The following is a 16,435-nucleotide window of genomic DNA, read 5'->3' on the forward strand; positions in this document are numbered from 1 at the left end:
AAAAATGTAGCAGAAGTTCACTAAAATGGCTGTTTATATACAGTGACCAGTTGTCTCTGAGTCCAACCTGGGCCTGGGGTGGGTGGTATTTGTGGCACATGGCCATGACATTGTATGGGCGGAGCGTTACCGTAACCCCAGAGCAGCAAATATAGCCAACTATAACCATTAAATAAATGCAGCAACAGTTACCCCAGACACCAGAAAATAAACGCAATGTGGGCAACATTTCAGCAGAAACCAAACGCAATTTGGGCCACATCTCAGCAAAAAAAAAAAAAAAAAAAAAAAAAAAAAAAAAAAAAAAAAAAAAAAAGGGTTCACCTAACAGGTCTCCACTCCCGGCCGGCCTCTGGCGCGCAGCTTCCAGGACGATCCTCCTGCAATCTCCTGTGCTGACAGGCAGAGCAGGGCTACGGGAAGATGGCGCCCGAAGCCCTGTACTGGAGACACAAATAGTCTCCAGTAGAGGGCTTCGGACGCCATCTTCCCGTAGCCCTGCTCTGCCTGCCGGAAGACTATGGAGGCTGGAGCAGGACTGCGGGCTATGAACTGGCGTGGCGTCTACTAGACGCCGCTGCCAGTTCATGCAATGAACGGTGACCAGAGTCCCGAGGCTGGGACGTCCCACGGCTAAAAGCGGGACGTTTCCCGGGACCTCATGCAGCCTGGGAAAGGGGACCCCGAATCCGGGACCTGTCCCGGTAAAGCGGGAGGTATGGTCAACATAGTTTATAGAATACAGGTATGTTTGTCAATAACTGGACTTAAAGAGACACTGAAGTGTCTAAAAAAACATCTTTTTATTTAATAAGTGTGTTTAACCTAATAGCCCTAACTAATCCACTGCATCCCCGCCGCTGTAAACTATCTAAATCCCCCCTAACTCCCCTGCAAAATCCACGACTTTCTTGGTCGTGGATTTTGCTGCCCTAAGCGCTTCCGTGTGAGGCAGGGCTATGAGCTGCAGCCCTGCCTCACACGCGTCTGTCAGCTGCGGATCTCCGCCTCTCCCCCGCCCCTCTGAGCGAAGGAAGACTGAGAGGGGCGGGCAGAAGCGGCGATCCGCGCTGACAGACGTGTGTGAGGCAGGGCTGCAGCTCATAGTCCTGTCTCACACGGAAGCGCTGCCCGGATTGCCCTCCGGGGAGTTTGGGGGGGGGGGGGGGATTTAGTTAGATTAGAGCAGCAGGAATGCGGCAGTTTAGTTAGGGCTATTAGGTTACTTTTATTAAATAAAAAGAAGCTTTTTTTGAGACTTCAGGCTCTTTTTAATGAAGGTTCACAATATGTTATGAAAGGGTTTGTGTAGACATCCAAACCTCGCTTCTTCTTTTATGTTAACATGAGGATGCCAAGTTGGCTTGATGTAAAGTTAGGGCTGGGACCCACTATGGGCACTTGCAGAGGCCCAAAGTGCCCGCAATTTGCATAACCATGGAAGTGCTGCAATTTCCTGGAGTGATCATGATTTGCCTACTGTAGCCACTAATGCGATTTCTACAAAGCTGCTACAAGCTGCGTGGGACCAACCCTATCAGGATCCACTGGCAAATCGCTTTGCTGATTGCTGGGGTGTGACAAGCACTGCCAAAGCATGTCTAGTGGGCCCCAGCCCTTACAGTTCAACTATGCCACTGCTGAGAGAAAAGAAAAAGATAACTGTTCAATTCAGGTCTTTACATTACTAATATAAAAAGACATCTGAAGCAATAAATTACGCTTTTATACATACCTATGTAGAGGGAAGCCTCTGGATAGCATAAAGCCTGGCATCCCGTTGTTCCTGCACCGTCCCCAGTGGAAGACATTTGACCTGACCTCATTCGATTTTCATGATTATTTGATACATAGAATGATTGCATAGAAACATTGAATAAAGCTTTTCTTAACTCTGTAGAAAAATTCATAAAATACCTGATTGGGCATGGGGGAGAAATCTATTGAATAATTGTATTAAATAAGAATAGGAGTTTTATACAATATCACTAGCCTGGAATAAGTGTGCAGGTATGTGCTTATGCTTCAGTCACTCCTAACCTGCATATTACAGTCCAGGAACCATATCATAGCCATAGCATAAACACTGCAGTCAGCCAACTGTAAATTTGCAGGTCAGGAATGGCTGCTTCCACGTTTCTCTGCAACAGGTGGCCCTTAAAAGTACCTTTTGCATCAACTGTTTCCTTCAACACAATTTCCACTCTCTCCACATGATGTCTGTTCCATATGGGGTCCAGGTGCTTCTGGTTGCGCCGACGGAATGGCAGAATCTGTTCAACTGCCTGTGACAGACATCAGAAATAGGGATAAAAGCAGTATTTATTAGAAGAAGGTTAATCAGTGTACTGTATTGAGGGCAAACAATTTATCCAATTAGAAACCTAGGCCAACACTGCAGAACACAGCAACAGCTTTATGGCGAGCCTGTAAAACACTGGCTGAAAAAAACAATTTACAATAAAAGCCAAGCTTAAAGAGAATCTGTATTGTTAAAAATCGCACAAAAGTAAACATACCAGTGCGTTAGGGGACATCTCCTATTCCCCTCTGTCACAATTTCGCCGCTCCCTGCCGCATTAAAAGTGGTTAAAAACCGCTTTAAAAAGTTTGTTTATAAATAAACAAAATGGCCACCAAAACAGGAAGTAGGTTGATGTACAGCATGTCCACACATAGAAAATACATCCATACACAAGCAGGCTGTATACAGCCTTCCTTTTGAATCTCAAGAGATCATTTGTGTGTTTCTTTCCCCCGAGGGGGGAGTGCATAGCAGAACCACAACACTGAAAAACTTGGCAGCCTTCCAGACACAGGCTGACAAGTCTGACAAGGGAAAGATACATTGATTTATTAAAGAGACTGTGATAGTACAAAGTGCTGCAGTAAGCCAGAACACATTAGAATAGCTTTTGGAACTTGTAGGATGATAAAAAACAGGATGCAATTTTTTGTTACGGAGTCTCTTTAAGAGAACCGTAAAGAGAACCTGAACTGAAAATAAAAAGTCAAAATAACCATACACAGGTCATACTTACCTCTTGTGTAGTCTACTCCTCAATCTCTTTCTCCTCTCCTGCGACCCTTTTGTCCACTGTGATCAATGGAATTCTTTGTCTTCCATTTTAAAAATGGCCATTAACCTATAACAGCTTCCTGGTCAGCACACTGTTAAACTGTAATATCACCCACTTGAGCCATAGGGTGACATGGACATTACCTTGCACATTCAGTTGTAACTGACAGCTGCTGGTATACAGTGGTTTGCAAAAGTATGCCGCCCCCTTGAAGTTATGTTTAGGGTCATTGTCCTGCTGGAAGCAGAACCTCCGCCCCAGTCTCAAGTGTTTTGCAGACTCCAAGAGGTTTTCTTCCAAGATTGCCCTGTATTTGGCTCCATCCATCTTCCCATCAACTCTGACCAGCTTCCCTGTCCCTGCTGAAGAGAAGCACCCCTCCCCCCACCCCCCAGAGCATGATGCTGCCACCACCATATTTGACAGTGGAGATGATGTGTTCAGAGTGATGTGCAGTGTTAGTTTTCCGCCACACATAGCGTTTTGCATTTTGGCCCAAAAGTTCCATTTTGGTCTCATCTGACCAGAGCACCTTCTTCCACATGTTTGCTGTGTCCCCCACATGGCTTGTGGCAAACTACAAACGGGACTTCTTATGCTTTCTGTTAACAATGGCTTTCTTCTTGCCACTCTTCCATAAAGGACAGGTTTGTGCAGTGCACGACTAATAGTTGTCCTATGGACAGATTCCCCCACCTGAGCTGTAGATGGGCCTCTTGACTGCATTTCTGATCAGCGCTCTCCTTGCTCGGCCTGTGAGTTTAGGTGGACGGCCTTGTCTTGGTAGGTTTACAGTTGTGCCATACTCCATTTCTAAATGATCACTTGAACAGTGCTCCGTGGGATGTTCAAGGCTTTGGAAATCTTTGTAGCCTAAGCCTGCTTTAGGCTGCATTTCCACTTGTGCGGTGCGGAATCGCCGGGAAATCACCGCAGACGAAATCGCATGCGGGTGCGATTTTGCATGCGGTTTTTCACGCGATTTCGCATGCGATTTCGCATAGGGTAGTAGGTGGGCGATTTTAACCATGTCACTGCCTGTGTAAATTAACATCACCTCCTATGCGAAATCGCATGCGAAATCGCGGGGAAAAACGCATGCCAAAATCGCATGCGATTTCCCTATTAGATACATTGTATGCAATTCGCTTTGCGGTGTGCGGGGAGCGAATTCTGACGGCTCTGCCATGCAGATTTTCCCCGCACACAAAAACGCTCCGTACAACGCACAAGTGGAAACAGGCCCATGCACTTGTATTGGCTGTGCGAATCCGCATGCGGACAACGCATGCGGATTCGCTATAGTGGAAATGAGCCCTTAAATTTCTCAATAACTTTATCTCTGACATGTCTGGTGTGTTCTTTGGACTTCACAATGTGGTTGCTCCCAATATTCTCTTAGACAACCTCTGAGGCCGTCACAGAGCAGCTGTATTTGTACTGACATTAGATTACACACAGGTGCACTCTATTTAGTCATTAGCACTCATCAGGTAATGTCTATGGGCAACTGACTGCACTCAGACCAAAGGGGGCTGAATAATTATGCACACCCCACTTTGCAGTTATTTATTTGTAAAAAATGTTTGGAATCGTGTAGGATTTTCATTCCACTTCTCACGTGTACACCTCTTTGTATTGGTCTTTCACGTGGAATTCCAATAAAATTGATTCATGTTTGTGGCAGTAATATGGACAAAATGTGGAAAACTTCAAGGGGGCTGTATACTTTTGCAAACCACTGTATTACTGACAGCAACTGGTATATTTCAGTTCTGACAAAATATTGTCAGAACTGGAAGGGATCACTGCAAGAAGAAAATAGTGAGCTTCTGAGAGGAACTGACGGTGAGGTTAGTATGCAATATTCATTTGCAGCTATGTCATGTGCTTATTTTAAATAATTTTACTCGCTTCAGGTTCCCTTTAACTGAGAGGGATATGGATGTTTCCGTTTAAACAACACCAGTTGCTTGTCAGTCCTGCTGATCTCTTTGCCTGTAGTAGTGGCTGACTCGCATACCTGAAACAAGCATGCAGCTAATCCAGTCAGAGCACCTGAACTGCATGCTTGTTCAGGGGCTGTGGCAATTCATAAAAGACTACAACATGCAGTAAAGTCCAGAAATTTTACAGGCACCTCTGGTGTGGCGAAATCAGAGAAGAGACTTTACGAGACTGTGTAGAGCCAGCCGTGACTCACACAAGCAGAGAGGGATAATCTATGACTGACTGGAGCAGAAGCCAATAGGAACAGCCCCTGTCCCGATGATCAGGTGTTGATAGGTTGCGCAGGCTTTTTTGGAGGTTCCAGCTTTTCTACCCCTCAGGCAGCAAGCAGAGAGATCGGAACAAAAGATGCTTCCCCTGTGGCCATGCTGTGGTGATGCTTCCCCTGTTCAGCCGTTTAACCGCTTTGAAGATGCAGAGGAGCTAGTGGGGAAATCACCTAAGCATGGCATGTGTAAGGTCTTTCGGAAGTTCTTCTAAGCTGTAGCAATTAAATAAAATGTTAAGACTAATAGATTCAGAGCAAGCAGACAGTATAACAAACATGTACATGTCGGGATGCCTCTTATTATTGTAATGCCCTCACTGCACGTGGTGCAGTCGTGATTGTCTTGACCAACCGAATTCCACCATAGGGGATTCTGATTGGTTAATTTTCAAGCTGCATACATGTTTCGCATAACCCTGCATCAACTGGGGATTATTTGCATCTCATTGACCATCTCCTGTACCTATACATACTAACCAGCAAGCTCATGGTGACCCAGAACTCATTCGAGTGTGTAAGGGACTACAATGGTCCTAAAAGCCCCCTTACTAAGATGTTAAGACTTACTGTTTTAGGAAAGCAAACTTTTGTTGTACCTATACATATTGAGGGGGTTTCTTTTTTTCTTGAAACTTACTTGCTTTCCCAGGTAATGGTCTACTCGATAGATCTCTTCTTCTTGAAAGAACATTTGCATATCACTGGCCAGCTGCTTTGCAGAATCATAGTCATGGCCAAATGGTTTCTCCAGCACAACCCGCAGCCAGGCTCCAGGAGGAGGACGGCACGTAGCATTGATGTTTCGCGCAATGTCAGCATATGCAAATGGAGGGACAGACAAGTAGAAAAGTCTCCCAGCTTCATGAAGATCTTCTTCTGCCAGAGACCTCAGGATGTCCTGATTCAGTACCGTATAGTTCTCTGCCGTCTTCAGCTGTCTGTAATGGGTGAGCTTCAGGAACTGGTCTTTCACAAGGGCACACTTTTCTGCCTCAACATCGGCTGGACAACTCAGGGTCTTCAGATTGTTAAACAATATGCTTTCTGCTTTTTCTGCGGGGGTTAGAGCTGCTCCATAGAAGCTGAAGCTATGTCCCTTGTAGACCTCATTGAGATAGAGCTGGAAGAGTCCCTGCCACAGGTATTTTTTGGCCAAGTCACCAGTGGCCCCAAGAAGAACCACAGACACGTGTCCTTTCTCCTTGCAGGTGACCGCAACTGTGCCAGCCAACAGCACGATACACAGAGTCCTCCACTGCATCATGACTGGCACTTTCCTGGCTGAAAAAAAATAAAATGAAATATTGAGGACTTAGCATAAAAACCATTGCAAATATTTTAAAACCGTTGTGATAGGCAATTCATTTCAGAAACAAATAGCAATGTCAGATTTCACCAAGCAGATGCAGTTACAATACAATTTGTTACAGATTACAATCCCCCCCCCCCCCCCCCCCCAAAAAAAAGCAAAAAGAGAAAAAAAAAAAAAAAAAAAAACTTCAGGGCACTAGATAGGTCTTAGGGTGGGTTTAGTTAATACTACCCACATTACACCAAGTTTCATTCAGCCGATAGGCATCAAGGTTCATTTATAACGCTCATGCTAGAGTAACCCTCTGGTGAAAGGTTGGGTTTTGCTAAGAAAAAGAAAAAACAAACAAACCCAAACACACAAGGGTTACGTTAGATGAAAGCTTCAGGCTGGGTTGACATAGCGTGAAAAAGTAGCGGTTTATGTCATGTTTTATGTTAATGTCATTAGGGTTTTTTTTGCTGCATTTGCTTTTTTTTTATGCAGATGTGTTTTTCATTGTGTGTGTTTTGTATGCGTTTTTATATTTATGCAAATCACTAGGAAGACAACAGGAAGCGGAAATTCAGAAATCTATTTTGTTTTTGTAAAACAAATAAAAAAAAATAAAAATAAAAAAAATAAATAAATAAATGCATGAAAAACGCATACAAAAAACGCAATCCATTGCGTTTCCATTGACTTTCATTATGTGCGTTTTGGCACCAATCCTGCATAATATGCAACAAAACCAGAGTTTGCCAAGTGCATAGTGTAAATCCCAGGTCTCCGCGTCCCATTGACTAACATTGCTGCATAAAACACACAGCGTTTTACGCAACGCAAGCGTTTCTGCTATGTGCGCATCCAGCCTCTGGATAGGGCTGTTGAGGGTGGTAACTATAAGAAAGGAGTTAAGGTTAGTGTAAAAGTACTTACACCCATCCAATTTTGATTGGCCAATCACCAACCAATTTTACCACCTCCAAGTGAAAGAGATCCAAGAAGCTTGGAATACTATAAACAGAGTGTGTAGGTAAGCTCTTATACTACATAGAAGTGGTAAAATTGGACAAACAAGGTGTGTACCAGGCTTCAGGCTTAGGAGAGAAAAACTGTTAGGCCTGGAACCCACTGAAATCCGCAAACGCAAAACGCAACCGCTAGCGTTTTGTCTGAGCGGTTTGCAAGCGGATTCATGCGCGTTTTCGGTCGCGATTTGCAACAGTGTATTTTTTTGCTCAGCGGTTGTGTAGCGTTTTGCGTTTTTATCCTGATTGGTCCTGTGAATTATTTTTAATTTTGTTACAGTGTGCTGAACCGCAAAACGCTAGCAAAACCGCTCAGTTTAGGTTTTGCTGAGCGTTTCTGCTAGCGTTTCAATACTTTACATTGAAGCGCTAACGCTCCCAAAATTCTGCAGGTCCTGCGTTTGCGTTTCCCAGAAACGCAAACGCTCCTGTGGAAGTTGCCCCATCCATTAACATCAGCTGAGCGTTTTGGCAAAACGCTAGCGTATCGCAGCGCTGCCAAAATGCTCAAAAAACCGCTCTTGTGGGTTCCAGCCCTTAGGTTGTGCTTGAGGTTTGGGAAAGCTCTAACACTAGGATATTTGGAAATAATTCCTCAACTAACATTTAGTGCCAAGGTCATACAAAGCCCAAACATAAGGTGTCAGGTAGAACATTTAGTATTGGATATGTCTACAGTAGACCTGATTCTGAGGCATAGTATGATCCCTATACTGACATCTGGTGACCGGAACCCCAATAGCTGGCACCAAATGCCAGCAGGAATTATATCCAGACACTGGATCCATAGGGAATAAAAACTTTTATTCAATATCCACCATGGAAGATGGAGCTGGTGCAGTGTTTCTCAAACCTGTCCTCGTGACTCCCCAATGGTGAATGTTTTGCAGGCACCCTCACCTATGCTCAGGTGGGGCAATTAGTGTCTCAGCTAGGTGGATTCCATGTAGCTGAGACACTAATTACCCCACCTGTGCATAGGTGAGGTTGCCTGCAAAACATGCACCACTGGGGAGTCACGAGTACAGGTTTGAGAAACACCGAGCTAGTGTATAAAACAGAAGGCAGTGTAGCGTGAGAAGAAGCCTAGCATTTTCTCATCTTCCACTGGCTGCTGCTTTTGTTTCATGGTGGTTATGGAAGACAGAGTAAATGGGCATACATACACTGTATTAGTGTCACCAGTCAGGATCAAGCCCAATCCTGCAGGGAATGCTGCAGGTAACGAACACTGTACACCAGGGGTGTAGTTGGGCGTGAACGTGGGTGGACGATGTCCACCTACTTTTTTCAGAGAGTGGACGTCGTCCACCCTGGCATATGTGTAGTGAGAGCGCAGTGAAGGGGGAGCGCTGAGCACAGCGGTGGAGAAGGGGGGGGGGGGGACGTCTCCCCCTCCCTTCCCTCAACTTGGGGCTCCCCCTCCAGAACTAAGTCTTGTGCGGCGGCTGGCAGTGGGTGGAACTTACCTCCATCTCGTCGGAAATTCTGGTGCCGCTGCTCTGGTCTAGACCAGACCAGAGGCATATGTAGAGAGACCATCCCGCGCCTGCAACGAGACGGAGACAAGTTCCGCCCGCTGCCAGCCACCGCACAAGACTTAGTTCTGGAGGGGAGAGCGAGGGAGGGGGAGCTCCAAGGTGAGGGAAGGGAGGGGGGCTTGAAGGTGTCCCCCTTCCCCACCGCTGTGCCCATGATAGCTTCCTCTTCTCTGCGCTGCTCCCCTCCTTCTGGGGGACACCTGGCTACCTATTCTGGGGATGCCTATAGACCTGGCTATACTGGGGACACCAATACACCTGGCTACCTATTCTGGGGAAAACCATACTCATGACTACTTATACTGGGGACACCTATAGACCTGGCTAGCTATACTGGGGGTACCTATTTTGGGGGAACTGCTGTCAGATCTGAATTTTTGGGGAACCACTGCTGCCAGAAGTGTATTTTGGGGACCCGCTGCCCGATTGTGTATGTTGGGGGGACCACTGCCAAATTACATCTTTTTTAGGCGATACGTGTATTCTGAGTGATCCGCTGCCAGGTTACGCGTATTTTGCTTCCAGATTATGTGTATGTTGGGGAAATTGCTGCTGACAGATTATGTCTATTTTGGGGGAACCACTGCCATATCTGTATTTTGGAGGAACCTCTGCCAGATTACGTGTGGGGGGGGATACACTACGGCAGAGCTCAAACTTCCCCGGCAGACCTTTTACACTACTGCCAAGGTCATGTAGATTTGGCCCCACCTATGACCATGCCTACATTCTGCTGCGTGACCACCTCTTCTCTCCGGACTAGACCCCTGCTACACACACAGGTCACTAAGGTGACGGCCCACATCAACCAATGAGAGCCAAATGTGCACTGTGAAACGAAAGCTGAGTGAACCTGCATTAAATCCTTTTATATAAATCTATTGTGTAGAAGGTCAGATTCTGACTTTAAATTGCTGATTTACTACACATTGTTCTTTAAGCATATATCTCCTCGGCACCATCTCTAAACTCCAGATTATGCAGCCTGTAATCACCTGTGCTCCACAGGGATAAGTGGCCACCACCAGGTATAAACCACACCGGCAGGCTTGATTTGTGCACTCACAGAATCTCAGTTTATTGCAAAACACACTAGAGAATAAAAGTTCAACTTACATTGAGGGTCCATGCAGCCGGACCTTGATCACTTAAAATGGCCTATAAAGTATCTGCACAGTCCACACCAGCAGAGTGCACCTTGCAATAAACCGTTACTGGTCTTTTAAAGCAGTATTGTCACCATAAAAAAATCAAATTTCAACAGCAACTGGTCTGAGTTTATTAAGTGATAAAGATGCTAATCATGCATTCAAAACTTGCAAAACGTTTTCTGCTGTTATGGTTTGTAGTCATCACATACTTTAGGAGCACTGGCCCTAGTGCCAAAGAGTTGAATGCTGGGAGTTCTTTTTATCTATAATATATTCCTCCTCTTCCATTTCCCTGCCTAGCTGCTTATCAGAAACACCCTCTGATTACTTGTGTTTACAAGCAAGGCTGAGGTGACTCGGTGATTGGATGTGTAAATAAAATAAATAATAATTAAAAAAAAAAAAAAAAAAAAAAAGACAGTGCAGTTGTTAGTATACACCTCAGTGGGAGTGTCTGAAGACTCTGGGAGGAGGGCAGCTAATTAATACACAATGAGCAAGAGAAGGGAGGGGGAAAACAAGAGTCAGTGAGGATATGATGTCAGCATTAGCTTGGCAAGATGGCCACTGCCTAGAATAGGATTTTCTGCTTTTCCTTTATAAAATTCACAGGAAATCATTACATGGATAGTACAATACATCTGTTATGTAAGTAGTAGTAGTATTTATCTACTTATATATGTGTTTTTTATTTCTAGGTTAGCATGGGTGTTGCTTGTTCTTTACAGAGAAACTTAAAGGGAACCTTAACTGAGAGGGATATGGATGCTTTCTTTTAAACAATACCCGTTGCTTAGCAGTCCTGCTGATCTCTTTGGCTGCAGTAGTGGCTGAATCACACACCTGAAACAAACACGCAGCTTATCCAGTCTGACTTGATCTGCATGCTTGCTGAGGGGCTGTGAATAAAAGTATTAGAGACACAGGATCAGCAGGGGAGTCAGGCGACTGGTATTATTTTAAAAGGAAAAATCCATATCCTTCTCAGTTTAAAGGGAAGGTCCAAGCAAAAAAAAAAAAAAATGAGTTTCACTTACCTGGGGCTTCTACCAGCCCCATGCAGCCATCCTGTGCCCTCGTAGTCACTCACTGCTGCTCCAGTCCCCCGCTGGGAGCTTTCTGACCTCGGAGGTCAGGGACGAATTGCGTACATTTTTACACATTCCCGCTAGTGCAGGAACATTAACGCATACATTTTTACGCGTTAGTGGTGCAACGCGTAAATTTTTGTTCCTGCACTAGCTGGAATGCGTAAAAATGTATGCAATGTGGCCCTGACCTCCGAGGTCAGAAAGCTGCCAGCGGGGGACTGGAGCAGCAGCGAGTGACTACAAGGGCACAGGATGGCTACATGGGGCTGGTAGAAGCCCCAGGTAAGTAAAACTCATTTTTTTTTTTTGCTTGAACCTTCCCTTTAAGTTCCCTATTTAACTGAGGGCCTTTTCACACTGGTGCAGTAAATGTACTGCACCCCATCGCAGCCTAATAAAAAAAAAAGTCTATGGGGTAGTTCACACTCCCCACATTGCCGTACACTGCGTCGGAAGTGCCCTAAAGCACGGACATACCTACGTTACCGTGCAGCTCCTGCGGTGATCTGCGTCAGACCGGAAGTCGTGCAAATCTAAAGCGACACAGGGTTTGCCAAAATGTTGTCTTGACGCGCATGCGCGGAATCGTCTGCACTGCACAAAAAACAGGACTTTGGGGATTCCCATGTTAGTAGGTTACCATACATGTGCTGCTATTCACCATTGATTAATAGCATATGGTTGCCACTATCCCATTCATAATAAATGAATGGGATATTAAGTGCACCTTCTGGGGGAATCACATGCAATGCAGAGCCATGCTCATGCACGGCCACCTACTTTGCATATGGAAACAAGCCCTAACTCCGCACAAGCACTTATACATGCCCTGTGGAAAACAAAAACATTTCCGGACTCAAGACGTGGTTCGGAAAATTGAATATTTGATTCATAGTAAACTAGACTCATTAAACCTCTATGACAATATTTGGCAGAAGTACAATCATTTTACTGAAACCCTCACCTACCAGTCTAATATGGCATATTAAAAACGCATTAACCCTATTAACTTGACAATTCAGTCACCCGATAAGGATGGCGTGTGACTTCTAGGAAGGATTTACTAGTTTGAAATTAGGTTCATTTGGCTGTAGTGCCCAGGTGCTCTTGCTTCAACTGGGCATAGTTAATGATTTGAATGGGGGGGGGGGGGGGGGGCTTAGGGGGAGCATGAAGACAGAGGGCAGGCTGGCTAGAGGTGCGTACACACATGCGACTATAGTCGTTTGTAACGATCGTTCCCCGATCTTTACTAACGACGATCGTTACAAAAAACGAACCACCGACTATTAAGGCAAACGACGAACGAGCCAAATCGCTACAAAAGAAAGTTCTGTCTCGGCGGATTTTAACCAACGACGATCGTTTGCAAAAGTAGTACATCGTTGCAAACGGTCGTTCGTACTAGGCTTGACATGCGCATTTCACTATTTCTCCCTGAAACTCATTTTTATGCGCAGGCGCAATAGTTGCTTTACGTGATGTAACGTTCGTTCTAACGATCAGATCGTTACACACATTTAAAAACTAACTTTACTCAGGTCGTTCTTTCATCAATTAAAAGCTCGTTCGTCGTTCTCAACGAACGATCGTTGTCGCATGTGTGTACGTAGCATAAGATATGGGGCCACTGAAGAACTCTCTGGTATGGCCAGTTTTTATACGTAAATACTTTATATGTAACTTATATGTAGCAAACTGATAGCTAAAATGTATTAAAGAGAACCAGAGGTGGGCAAATGGGGGGCAGATGAGACACTGAGGCATGTTCTCTGCCTCCTGACATGCCTCTGTGTCCCCACACCCCTGCTCTCTGCCCCCCCCCCACTCTATAGCCCCCCGAGATTAGTGTCAATATTTGTCGCCATCTCTGAGGTAAACATTGGGGAGAGGAATTCCCAGTTCAAAACCCCCGCCAGGGGTGTTCCTACAGGGTTTCCAGGGCTCTCTCTCCCTCGCCGCTCCCCCACCTCCCTGCACCCATTGAGAGACACACTGTCTCTCGTTGCAGTGTTGTGACCTATAGGTCACAAAAGTGAAGTGGGCCAGTGCGGCCCACAGGTTTTTGCAGCTACCTGATCTGTTCAGCCCTGCGGATAAGGTAGCCTACTTTTTTATTTCCCAAGACCACCTCGGGCTCTTTTTTTTTTTTTTTCTTAAAAAAAAAAAAAAAAAAAAAAAAAAAAAGGAGTCAGGTACCAACAACCTAAGGAAAGGGAAGGCTCTGGATCTCCTGTCCTTTTTGTGTCCGCATTCCAGCAATGTCCCCAGTTCAAATTTGCTGCCTCCGATAGCTCTAGGAAGGCTTCGAAAGCACACATGTCCCCGAGTACTTAGGAAGACGGAGGCTCCGTACTGCGCATGAGCATGCAGTATGGAGCTGGCTGCCTTCTGAAGCACTCAGTGACATAAGCGCTTTTGAAGCCTTCTGGGAAGAGAGATTCCCATCTATCTACATGTATAATTTTCTGTGCAGAGCTGAAAGACTGCCAGGCAATATCTAGCGCAGTCCTGGTAGTCTGGGGCCACATCTCCTCACATAAGATAAAACTGAAGCCCAATCGAGTCCATGCAAGATTACAGCTGAACGGAGCAATGCGGGGGGAAATAGTCACAGTCCATGTCATGGAAGCATTAGGAAGACAACTATATACACTGCTTATAGTTTGTCACCTTGAATTCCTTTGCAGGTAATTACACAATGCACATTTTTTCAAATAAGCATATAGGGGTATATTCACTAATTGCGTTGAGCATAATGTGAATAAAGTTTTAAAAAAACACAACTATTAGAGCATATTGGCCCATTTCCATTGCATGTGGATCCGCATTTCAGAAATTTGCATGAGAAAGGTGTGCAATTGAAATTCCGAGGTGACACTTTCCATTCACTGCATTTTTTTCCATGCAGACCTATTTAGGGGAGAAAAAAAAAAAAAAAAAAAAAAAGCAGGCAGCCTGCTGCATTTTTTCGCACCACGTATCCGTTTCCCATGTAATGGTCAACTAAGCTAAAAGCATGTGAACATTTGCATAAAAATTAGCTTAAAATAACACTGAAATTTGCATTAGAAAAAAAAATGCATGCGAAATGCATAGCATGCAATGCATTTCACTCTACTTCTAATGCAGTGAATATACCCCATAGTTAAATACATCCCCAGGAAAAAAATAACATGCACAAGACACTTACCTGTTCAGCAGTGCTGACTAAACCCCTGTGCAGAGCTCTGCCTGTGTATAAGGCAGTATGCAAACCTTCAGTGCACACAGTATGTAACAGATCCTTCCCCAGAAAGTTTAATTATTACACAAGAAGAACCTTGGGCAAGAATCACAGAGAATCTCTTCCTGGCAGTGAAAGTTCAGACTTTCCCAGCAATCACCATTTGCCAGCAATTCTTTGTAGACTAACTCTCAGCCTATTGAAACCTTACGGGTAAGCCTCTCTAAACAGGAAGAGATGGGTAGGAAAAAAAAGCAGCCCACAAAAATAAAGCACTTCTATGGAAACAAAAAACGACAAACTTCAAACAAACAATGTAAATTACTGTTTAAAGGGAACCTAAACTGAGAAGGATATGGATTTTTCCTTTTAAAATACCAGTTGCTGGACTCTCCTGCTGATCCTGTGTCTGATACTTTCAGCCACAGCCCCTGAACAATCATGCAGATCAGGTGCTCTGACTGAAGTCAGACTGGATTAGCTGCATGCTTGTTTCAGGTCTGTGATTCAGTCACTACTACAGCCAAAAGGGATCAGCCGGACTGCCTGGCAACTGGTATAGTTTAAAAGGAAACCTACAGATCCCTCTCAGTTTAGGTTCACTTTAACCACCCTGGCGTTCTATTAAGATCGCCAGGGCGGCTGCGAGAGGGTTTTTTTTTTTTTATTAAAAAAAAAAAAAAAAATCTATTTCATGCAGCCAACTGAAAGTTGTCTGCATGAAAGCCCACTAGAGGGCGCTCCTGCCGCATACTTCTGATCGCCTCCGGGGGAAAAGAAGTAACAAGAAGGGCCGCGATGAGCGGCCCTCCTTGTTTTGCTTCTCTCATTGCCATGGCGATGAGCAGTGTGACGTCATGGACGTCAGCCGACGTCCTGACGTCAGCCGCCTCCGATCTAGCCCTTAGCGCTGGCTGGAACTGATTGGCCCTGCGCAGGGCTCGGGCGGCTGGGGGACCCTTTTTCGCCAATGCTCGCAGCGGATCGCCGCAGAGCGACGGCAATCAGGTAGCACACGTGGCTTGCAAAGTGCCAGCTGCGTGCTGCTTTTTATTTGAACAGAATCGGCCCAGCAGGGCCTGAGCGACACCCTCCGGCGGTAATGGACGAGCTCACTAAGGAGGTTAAGCACACCTAAAGTGAGATGGTCTCCCTGCACTCCCGGTGTCCGCCTCTGTCGTGCTTAGAGTCTGTCTCTTGCTTAGTGTACTGTGCTCCCCTTTGTGTCCTCCACTAGAGGGAAGAAGTGAGAGAGGGGAGAAGCCGCTGTTTACCACGGGCACATTCGGTTTAGGCGAGTGGCAGAAGCAGATACTGCCGCTAATTACAGCACAGCAGGGAGACACAGAGGCGACAAAAAGGACACACACGGGACACTGGGGGACTGAAGGAGGACACAAGGGGGGGGACACACAGGGCACTGGGTGACTGGAGGAGGACACAAAGGACACTAGGGGAAAGGAGGAAAGGAGGGGGACACAGGACACTGGGTGACAGGAGGAGGACACAAGGGGGACAGGCGGAGGACAATAATTGGGGGAGAACATCTACAAGACACCCCTGGACCATGGACGCACCAGGTTTAGCATTTTTTTTCCCCCATCTAAACTTAGGGCATTTTCTCTCTTTCGATACGATCGTAAAATCAAACTTTCGGATTGATAAAATTTCTGTACCAATCAACCAAAAATTTGTTTTACAATGATTTTCACCACACACTGTGCAGTTTTCTGTACAATTTGATCA

The 16,435-nt window shown here is 45.4% G+C and overlaps 1 protein-coding gene across 2 annotated transcripts in view; it reads right to left on the reverse strand.

The window, feature by feature from the left end:
• H6PD (hexose-6-phosphate dehydrogenase/glucose 1-dehydrogenase) overlaps positions 1–16,435 on the reverse strand; it is a 56,659-nt gene that overhangs the window by 19,652 nt on the left and 20,572 nt on the right. The window contains exons 1-3 of one of the 2 annotated variants that reach the window (XM_068240695.1): positions 14,657–14,744; positions 5,996–6,639; positions 2,168–2,285 (exon numbers count right to left, since the gene is read on the reverse strand). In XM_068240695.1, the coding sequence (XP_068096796.1) occupies positions 2,168–2,285; positions 5,996–6,622 (745 nt within the window). In that variant the 5' untranslated portion in view covers positions 6,623–6,639; positions 14,657–14,744. Of the gene's footprint in view, positions 1–2,167; positions 2,286–5,995; positions 6,640–14,656; positions 14,745–16,435 lie in introns of those variants that run through there. The other variant, XM_068240694.1, reaches the window with a different exon arrangement.

Source organism: Hyperolius riggenbachi, chromosome 6, assembly GCF_040937935.1.
Source record: "Hyperolius riggenbachi isolate aHypRig1 chromosome 6, aHypRig1.pri, whole genome shotgun sequence".
In the NCBI taxonomy this organism is placed as follows: domain Eukaryota; kingdom Metazoa; phylum Chordata; class Amphibia; order Anura; family Hyperoliidae; genus Hyperolius; species Hyperolius riggenbachi.